This window comes from Pezoporus wallicus, unplaced genomic scaffold (genome assembly GCF_028554395.1).
Source record: "Pezoporus wallicus isolate ANWC-B61680 ecotype Strahan unplaced genomic scaffold, APGP_CSIRO_Pwel_v1 contig_10704, whole genome shotgun sequence".
Classification (NCBI taxonomy): domain Eukaryota; kingdom Metazoa; phylum Chordata; class Aves; order Psittaciformes; family Psittacidae; genus Pezoporus; species Pezoporus wallicus.
Window position 1 is genome coordinate 27,618 of NW_026639342.1, and position 8,174 is coordinate 35,791.

Here is an 8,174-nt window from a genome sequence, read left to right on the forward strand (position 1 = left end):
ACACCTCCTGCTTTGTCCTGTGCTTCCAAGGAGGAGCCCGGTGGGGGGGCCTGGGCTGCTGCAATAAAGGATTTGGTGAGAAGGGGCTGGGTGATGGAGATCATCCCCCCCCCCCAACCCTGCCCCAGGCATCCTGCGCTATGGGTACTGCACCATGGGGCACACGTCTGCTGTGCCATAGGTACTGCACCGTGCCGTGGGGGGCCATGGCATCAGCTCTGCACCGGGTATGGGGCACTGTAGGTACTGCACTGTGCTATGGGGTGCGGTGCCATGGGGGGCCATGGCATCAGTTCTGCACCGTGTATGGGGCACTGTAGGTACTGCACTGTGCTATGGGGTGTGGTGCCATGGGGGGCCATGGCATCAGTTCTGCTCCATGTATGGGGCACTATAGGTACTGCACTGTGCTATGGGGTGTGGTGCTGTGGGGGGCCATGGCATCAGTTCTGCACCGTGTATGGGGCACTATAGGTACTGCACTGTGCTATGGGGTGTGGTGCTGTGGGGGGCCGTGGCATCAGTTCTGCACTGTGTATGGGGAACTATAGGTACTGCACTGTGCTATGGGGTGTGGTGCCATGGGGGGCCATGGCATCAGTTCTGCACCATGTATGGGGCACTGTAGGTGCTGCACCATGCCATGGGGGGCCATGGCATCAGTTCTGCACTGGGTATGGGGCACTATAGGTACTGTACTGTGCCATAGGGTGTGGTGCTGTGGGGGGCCATGGCATCAGTTCTGCACTGTGTATGGGGCACTATAGGTACCGCACCGTGCCATGGGGCATTGGGATGTGCCATGCCATAGGTTCTGCACCATACCATGGGGCACTGGTGTGTTCAATGCTATAGGTGCCAGTAGGAGCTGTGGGGTGCTGGGGTGTGCCACGCCATGGGGCGTTCGCCATGCACTGCGTGGTTCACTGCGCCATAGGTACTGTGCTGTGCCATACTGTGCCTCAGCTCCGGGCGCACCGGGGGCTCTATAGGGGAGGCTGCCTGTGGGGCTGGGCTGTGTGTGGGACACAGTGGGGAGGACTGGGCAGCCCTGCTTGGGGTTGGGTTGATGTATAGGGGGGGCTGTGTGGGGGCTCTGTGGGAGGTGTGATGTATTGGGGGGCTATAGCAAGGGTGTGATCTATAGGGGTAGGTTGGGTGGGGGGTGCTTTATCCGGGGGTGTAATCTATAGGGGGCTCTATAGGGGTGTGATGCATAGGGGATGTGATGTATAAAGAGTACTTTATAGGAGGTATGATGTATGGGAGGTCTATATAGGGGGTGGGATTTAAAGGGGCTGTGGGGGGATGTGATCTATAGGGTGTGATCTTACAGAGGCAGGTTGGGTTGGGTATCCAGGGGTTGTGATATATGTGTGATCTATAGGTGGGCTATGGGGCTGTATAGGGGGCGATGTGTATAAGGGGTACTCTATAGGGCGGGGCGTGCAAGCAGGGGGTGGGGTGTATGGAGGGGGTATATATGGGGTACGATATATAGGGGCTGGGGGGTGTGTGTGTGTGTCCTCCCGCCCGCCAGGGGGCGCGTTCGCCTGCCTGGCTCAGGCTGCTGCGCATGCGCGACTGGACCTGGGGAAGGCGGGCAGGGACGGGCACAACGGAGGCAGTTCCGCGCGTGCGCGGGGAGGCGGGGCCCGCGCCGCCGCCATCTTGCCCCGGGAGCGGGCCCGCCGGTACCGGGGGGGGCTGAGGGGCACAGGGGGGGCCCTGTGGGGCTGAGGCGGGGCCTATAGGGGCTGTGGGGCCTATAGGGGGTGCGGGTCCTATAGGGGGCTGCGGGTCCTATAGGGGGCCGCGGGGCCTATAGGGGCTGTGGGGCCTATGAGGGCTGCAGAGCCTATAGGTGGGTGTGGGGCCTGTAGGGGGCTGCGGGGCCTATAGGGGGTCCTGGGGCTTATAGGGGGGCGTAGGGGCTTCGGGGCCTGTAGGGGCTGTGGGGCCTATAGGGGCTGCGGGGCTCTGTGGGGCCTATAGGGGCTGTGGGGCCTATAGGGGCTGCGGGGCTCTGTGGGGCCTATAGGGGCTGTGGGGCGATGGGGACGTGTGTGGTGCCGTAGGAGCGTGTGGGTCTCGGTCTGTGTGACTGGTACCTGGTGTTGGAGGGGCGGTGCTGGGGGGCCCATGGGGCTGCCGTGGGGGTAAGGAGCGGTGGGGGGGGGCTCGGTGGTGACCCCATCCCCTTCCCCTCACACCTCCAGCCATGGAGGCGGGCGCGGGCGGGCGCAAGGAGCGGCCGAAGCCGCGGGAGCCGGCGGCGCGGCTGGAGAGGGCCCGGCAGAGGGCGGCGCAGCAGGAGCTCAAGCAGCGGCAGCGGGCGGAGGTGGGCACCGGCCCCCCCTCATGTACCCCTTGTGGCCTCCCCTCTGCCTGTCCCCCCCCTTTTCCCCGTCTTTGTCTCCCCTTTTTCCCCCCTTTGACCCCTCCTTTTCTCCCACTTTGCCCCCCTTGTTCCCCTCTTTGCCCCTCCTTTCCCCCCCTTTGTCCCCTCCTTGTCCCTCTTTGTCCCCCCACTTTGCCCCCCTTGTTCCCCTCTTTGCCCCTCCTTTTTCCTCCTTGTCCCTCTTTGTCCCCTTCTTTGTCACCCCACTTTCCCCCCTTGTTCCCCCCTTTTGCCCCCCCTTTTGCCCCCTTTTCCCACTCTTTGTCCCCCTCTTCCCCCCCTTTGTCCCCCCTTGTCCCCCCCTTGTCCCTTGCTTCCCCCCCTTTCCCCCTTCCCCCCCTTTTCATCCCCTTGTCCCCCCTTTGTTCCCCCACTTTCCCCCTTTGTCTCCCCTTTTCCCCCCTTGTCCCCCTCTTTGTCCCCCCTTTTTCCCCTCCTTGTCCCCCCCATTTGTCCCCCCTTTTTCCCCCTTGTCCCCTTCTTATCCCCCCCTCTTGTCCCCCCCTTTGTCCCCCCCTTTTATCATCTTTCCTCCCCTCTTCCCACAGATCTATGCCCTGAACCGGGTGATGACGGAGCTGGAGCAGCAGCAGTTCGACTCCTTCTGCAGGCAGATGCAGGCGTCGGGCGAGTGAGCCCTGGGCCCCCTCCGACCCCACGTTATTTATTAGCAAAGAGCCCCTTGGTTTGGGGTTTTTTTCTAAATAAACCCTGTGCTGGTCCCGTGTGGCTCCGGTGCCCCTGGGAATGGGAATGGGAAGCGCCGGAGCGGGGCCGAGTGCCAGCGCAGCTGCAGGCACCGGCTCGAGCTCCCGGTGCTGGGATCAGGACATGGGGCTGGATCCAGCTGTTGGAGCCTCCCCGGGGATCCCGGGTTGAGCTTTGCTTCCATCCTCCTCCTCCAGCGTTCCAGAGGGTTTGGATCCGTGGATCTAAACCTCGCTTCCCTCCATCCCAGTCCCACCTCACACTGAAGGGGGGGATCAAACACGTTTGATGGGTAAAACCATAAACCCCAACGTGCTGCTGGTGACTTGGGTGTCAAAATCCCTCTGGGCATTTAGGCAGTGGCTTCCTCCCCTCCAGGGAAGAGTCTTCCTCGGATTTGGAGGTGCAAATCCCCCCCCTTGTGATCCATTAACAGCACACGGTGGGAGTGATTCCTAAATTTGATGTTACCCCGCACAGGGAAGGGGTTTGGGGGTCTCTGGAGTGGGTGATGGGGGTTCCTTCATCCCCCATATGAGGAGTGGGGCACGTGGGGTGTGCTTGGGGCAGAGTTGTTCCTACAGCTCCGGTTCTTCCCTTTTCTAAACAGGGTTGGATATGGAGAGGAATGAAGGGAGATGCTGGTGGAGGAGGAGGTGGAGGAAGGCTTTAGTAGGCGTTAGGCAGGGGTTGGACTTTGCAGCTCCAGATGGCAAAGGGGAACACGATGTAGGACATGGACCAGGCGAGGCAATAGATGGAAGCCACCGTGGCTGGCGAGAAGAGGACAGCAGCCACCCCTGCGGGTTGGGAAGAGCCGTTGGGATCAGCCCTTTCCTCCTCCTCCTCCTCCATCCCAGCGGGGTTTAACCCCTCTCCGTGCTTCCACCCCATCCTTACCTCCAGCATAAACCACTTTCTTCCAGAGCTGGGACTCCAGCACCTTGTCATGGGGGTAGCAGCCCCGGTCCAGCATGAAGAGGATCATGATGCCAGCGGTGACCCGCAGCAGGGCAGCGTTGCCCCCAGACAGCAGGAAGGTGCTCGCCAGCAGCGAGGATGCGTAGGGACAGGGCAGCCCCCGGTAGGTGAAGGGGATCCCTGCCGGGTGCCACACATTGAGCCAGGAGGAGGAATCACCCCCAAACCCTTTCTTAATGCCCCTTTCCCCCCCCCAAAAAACGCTCATCTTACCGCTGGAGAAGAAGCAGAGGCGGGCGAACACGGCCAGCACATAGGCGAGGGCCAGCGCCCCGCTCAGCACCCCCTGCGGCTGCAGCAGCAGCGCCGTGGCCAGCCCAAACGTGGTGAAATCGGCAAAATCATCCAGCTTGGCACCTGCAGGCAGCGAGCAGGGAGCTGCCATGGGGCAAAGGAGGGGGGGGGACGACACAGGGGGCACCCCCACGATGGCTTCCCGTTGTGGTGGGACCGACTCACCCAGTGCCGAGCAGGCGTCGAGCCGCCGGGCGACAGCACCGTCAGCCAGATCCAGGAGGAACCCCACAAGCAAGAGCCAGCAGGAGTGGTGGTGCTGCCTGGGGAGGGCAGGACCGGTGTCACCCCCCTCTCGTCACCCCCCTTTGTCACCTCCTTTCCCCCCCACACCCTGCTACCTGTTGAGGCTGCAGAGGATGGAGGAGAGCCCGGCCACCAGGTTGGCCACGGAGAGCCCGTTGGCAGCGTTCCTCCGGATGAATTCCAGCGCCCGGCTCCGATCCCGTCCCGTCCGCTCGCTCAGGAACAGCTTCTTGGTGGACTGGAAAACACCTGCGAGGCCCCGAGGCGGCGGTGACGGCCAGGCCGGCGCCACTTCCAAGCGGGGACTCATCGGAGCACCCCCCACCGCGATATACCAGCTTGGTGCCCCCCAACCCCTTCCAGCGCTTGGGAAGGGGCTGGAGGAGAGGTTTTGGGGGGTGCTGGCTGCTCCCCTCCTCCAAGCAGAGCCCCCAAAGCTCTTTAACAAGCCCGAGGTGGGGTTTTGGCAAAGCCCTGCCTCGCGCCGGCGGCGAGAAGAAAACCAGGTCAATGAGTTAAAACAAGCACAGGACTGAACAGGATGGATCAACACGAAGCCAAACCCCAGCTTAGACTAAACGCCAACCCCGGGTTTAAGCTCTATGGATCTTATATACCTATAGGCTAAGCTTTAGAGACAGAGTTTAAGGGTCATGTCCTACTAGCGGGCTTTGCCCCCTGCCTTTGCCGTGCTCCCAAAGCTGGTGAGATCCTTCATCTGAAAGAAAACAGGACGTCAGAGCAACACAAAAGCCACCCCCATCCCCTCAGCCCTCCCTGTACCCGCTCCCGGCAGAGCCGGGACCTGAGCATCACCAAAACGCCGCCAAAACCAGCTCCCTGGTGGTCAAACCCCCCCAAAAACCACCCCAAACCCCCCTGCAAACCCTTCAAACAAACCCTTTGTTGTAAGGAATTCCCAGTTTTGGGAATGCTGCTGGGGCTGGTGGCTGGTGACCTTTGGACACCGCACCCGAGCTGCCGGTACGGGCAGAGCCGGGCGGCTGGGGATGGAAAATCTCCCTTCCCGGCATCACAGCCTCGGCTTTCTCCGGCTCCGGTGGGATCTGCAGCTCCAAACCCGACCCTGGCACCGTCTGCCCCTATTTCCCCCCGTGGTTGGGGTTATTTGGGTGGCTTTTGGGTGGCCAGAGGTGAAAAAGGGACAAAACGTGGTGGCTTTGGGGCTCGCTGTCACTATCCCTCTGCTCCCCTGTCCCGAGCAGGATTGTTCTCGGTGCGGAGTTACCGGTAAGCATCACCGTGGCCGGGCATTGCCGTGGCACCCATTGGCTCGTTTGGGCTGGTTTAGCCCCAAAAGCAAGGCTGGAGGGTGGGGGGGGGGGGATGTTTGTGTGCCCCACACTTCCACCAGAGCCTTTTCTCCCTGTTTCTAGGGTGAAAACAGGCAGGTTTGGCTCATCCCGGGTGCGATACCGGGGTTGTGCAGTCTCACCCCTCCAGGACCGAGGGATCACCGGTGCAGAATTAACTCACTTTTGGGGCTCTTTCCTTGATTTTTACCTTTTCTGCCCCAATCCCCAGGGCAGTGCTCGAGCGACGACCCCTCATTTGCTGCTGAACCCCCAAAAGTGGGGATTGGGTGGGGATGGGGATCCCGGGGCGTCGCGGTGGCACTTACCGACCGGCGGTGACACCATCCACATGGCTGCGGCGCTGCCGAAGGGAAACTGAGGCCGGGACGGGAGCGGCGCTCACCGGGATCCCGGTGTTATATAAGGAAAAGCTCCGGCGGCTGAGTCACGCGGGGGTGGGTCCGGCCAGAGGACACGGACACAGGCATGGACATGGAGATGGACATGGGCAGACATGGAGATGGAGATGGGCACGGACATGGGCATGGATACAGGCGTGGACATGGGGTTTCAGAGGGGACTGGCACCCCCAGAGAAGGAGCAGCATCCGGGGGGGGCTGTGCCGTGCTCATAGCACCCACACCATGCTCACGGTACCCATAGAAGGCTGACAGCACCCATAGGCTGAGAGCACCCACACTATGCTCACAGTACCCATAGCAGGCTCACAGCACCCATAGCAGGCTGACAGCACCCATAGGCTGAGAGCACCCACTATGCTCACAGTAACCATAGCAGGCTGACAGCACCCACACCATGCTCACAGCACCCTTAGCAGGCTCACAGTATCCACACCATGCTCAAAGCACCCATAGCAGGCTGACAGCACCCACACCATGCTCACAGCACCCTTAGCAGGCTCACAGTACCCATAGCAGGCTGACAGCACCCATAGACTGAGAGCACCCACACCATGCTCACAGCACCCATTGCAGTCTCACAGTATCCACACCATGCTCACTGCACCCATAGCAGGCTGACAGCACCCACACCATGCTCCCAGCACCTGCACCATGCTCACTGCACCCATAGCAGGCTCACAGTACCCACACCATGCTCACTGCACCCGCACCATGCTCACAGCACCCACACCACGCTCACAGCACCCATAGCAGGCTCACTGCACCCATTCCACACCCACAGCACCTTTGCCAGCCTTGGAGCACCCTTAGCAGGCTCGCACCACCCCTGCCAGGCTCGCAGCACCCATTCCACACCCGCAGCACCCACGCCAGGCTCGCACTGCCCATGCCAAGCTCGCAGCACCCACGCCAGCCTCATAGCACCCATGCCAGGCTTGTAGCAGCCATGCTGTATGTGTGACACCCATGACCTACCAATAGCACCCATACCAAGCTTGTAGCGCCCATATCGCCCTCGCAGCACCCATACCATCTACATAGCACCCATGACAGGCTTGTACCACCCGTATCACCCTCGCAGCACCCATACCATCTACATAGCACCCATGACAGGCTTGTACCACCCGTATCACCCTCGCAGCACCCATACCATCTATATAGCACCCTTGACAGGCTTGTAGCACCTATAGCAGACTCCCAGCAGCCATACCATGCCTGCAACATCCATCCGGGCTCACAGCACCCATACCATGCTCATGGCACCCATACCCTGCTCGTAGCACCCACATCATGCTCCCAGCACCCACACCACCCCCCAGGGCCTCTGTCAGGCAGCACCCACTTGTGCAAGGGCGTCACGAGTTGGTGCGGCCTCCGCCAGCCCCGCGCCGAGCAAAGGGCCGGCGTGTGCCGGGCGCTGCCGCCGGGACACCGCGGCGAGACCAAAGGTCCCCGGCACCCGCCACCGGGGCCAATAAAACGGAACAACAGGAATTTTCCACCCGGATCCCAATGGGAATTGCCGGGGTGGGGGGGGTTGGATCCGGAGCCCCCATCCCGGGGGTGCTGGGGGGTCCCGGGGTCACCGGTGAAAGGGCTCTTTGTTCCCCGGACACGCACCGGTGGTGGCGGTTGCGAAGCGACGGTGACGGCCATGAGGCGCCCGGAGGGGACCATCCCCGTGGCCTCGGGGCGCCTCAGGGGGCTCAGCCCCGGGGGGGACAGGGTTGGCACTGGGCGCCCGTCTCTGCAGCATTAAAGTGCATTGGGGTGCCAGCCCCTTTGGCGTCACGGTGCCCATCCCCG

The 8,174-nt window shown here is 62.0% G+C and overlaps 2 protein-coding genes across 8 annotated transcripts in view; one reads left to right on the top strand and one right to left on the bottom strand.

Moving 5' to 3' along the window:
- SVBP (small vasohibin binding protein) overlaps window positions 1-3,124 on the top strand; it is a 30,307-nt gene extending 27,183 nt beyond the window's left edge. The window contains exons 1-3 of one of the 2 annotated variants that reach the window (XM_057414289.1): window positions 1,617-1,694; window positions 2,220-2,341; window positions 2,950-3,124. In XM_057414289.1, the coding sequence (XP_057270272.1) occupies window positions 2,222-2,341; window positions 2,950-3,036 (207 nt within the window). In that variant the 5' untranslated portion in view covers window positions 1,617-1,694; window positions 2,220-2,221 and the 3' untranslated portion in view covers window positions 3,037-3,124. Of the gene's footprint in view, window positions 1-1,616; window positions 1,695-2,213; window positions 2,342-2,949 lie in introns of those variants that run through there. The other variant, XM_057414288.1, reaches the window with a different exon arrangement.
- TMEM269 (transmembrane protein 269) lies at window positions 2,995-7,825 on the bottom strand. Of its 6 annotated transcripts, none has more exons than XM_057414284.1 (7): window positions 7,711-7,825; window positions 6,273-6,386; window positions 4,726-4,879; window positions 4,550-4,647; window positions 4,304-4,447; window positions 4,010-4,213; window positions 2,995-3,909 (listed from the first exon to the last, which is right to left on the bottom strand). In XM_057414284.1, exons 2-7 carry the CDS (start codon window positions 6,295-6,297, stop codon window positions 3,779-3,781), a joined length of 756 nt encoding a protein of 251 aa, XP_057270267.1. In that variant the 5' UTR covers window positions 6,298-6,386; window positions 7,711-7,825; the 3' UTR covers window positions 2,995-3,778. The 6 variants fall into 6 exon arrangements, with proteins under 6 accessions (XP_057270267.1, XP_057270269.1, XP_057270270.1 ...); XM_057414286.1 differs by having other exon boundaries at window positions 4,010-4,210; window positions 7,711-7,728; XM_057414287.1 differs by lacking the exon at window positions 7,711-7,825 and adding an exon at window positions 5,313-5,348 and having other exon boundaries at window positions 4,010-4,210; window positions 6,273-6,437.
- Between the last annotated feature and the right edge of the window lie 349 nt (window positions 7,826-8,174).

Excerpts from the sequence above, each read along its gene's own strand:
- TMEM269 (XM_057414282.1), bottom strand. The coding sequence starts at position 4,940 with ATGAGTCCCCGCTTGGAAGTGGCGCCGGCCTGGCCGTCACCGCCGCCT. Across the intron at positions 4,448-4,549 it reads CGACGCCTGCTCGGCACTGG|GTGCCAAGCTGGATGATTTT; the intron begins GTGAGTCGGTCC and ends CGCTGCCTGCAG. Across the intron at positions 3,910-4,009 it reads GAAAGTGGTTTATGCTGGAG|GGGTGGCTGCTGTCCTCTTC; the intron begins GTAAGGATGGGG and ends CCCAACCCGCAG.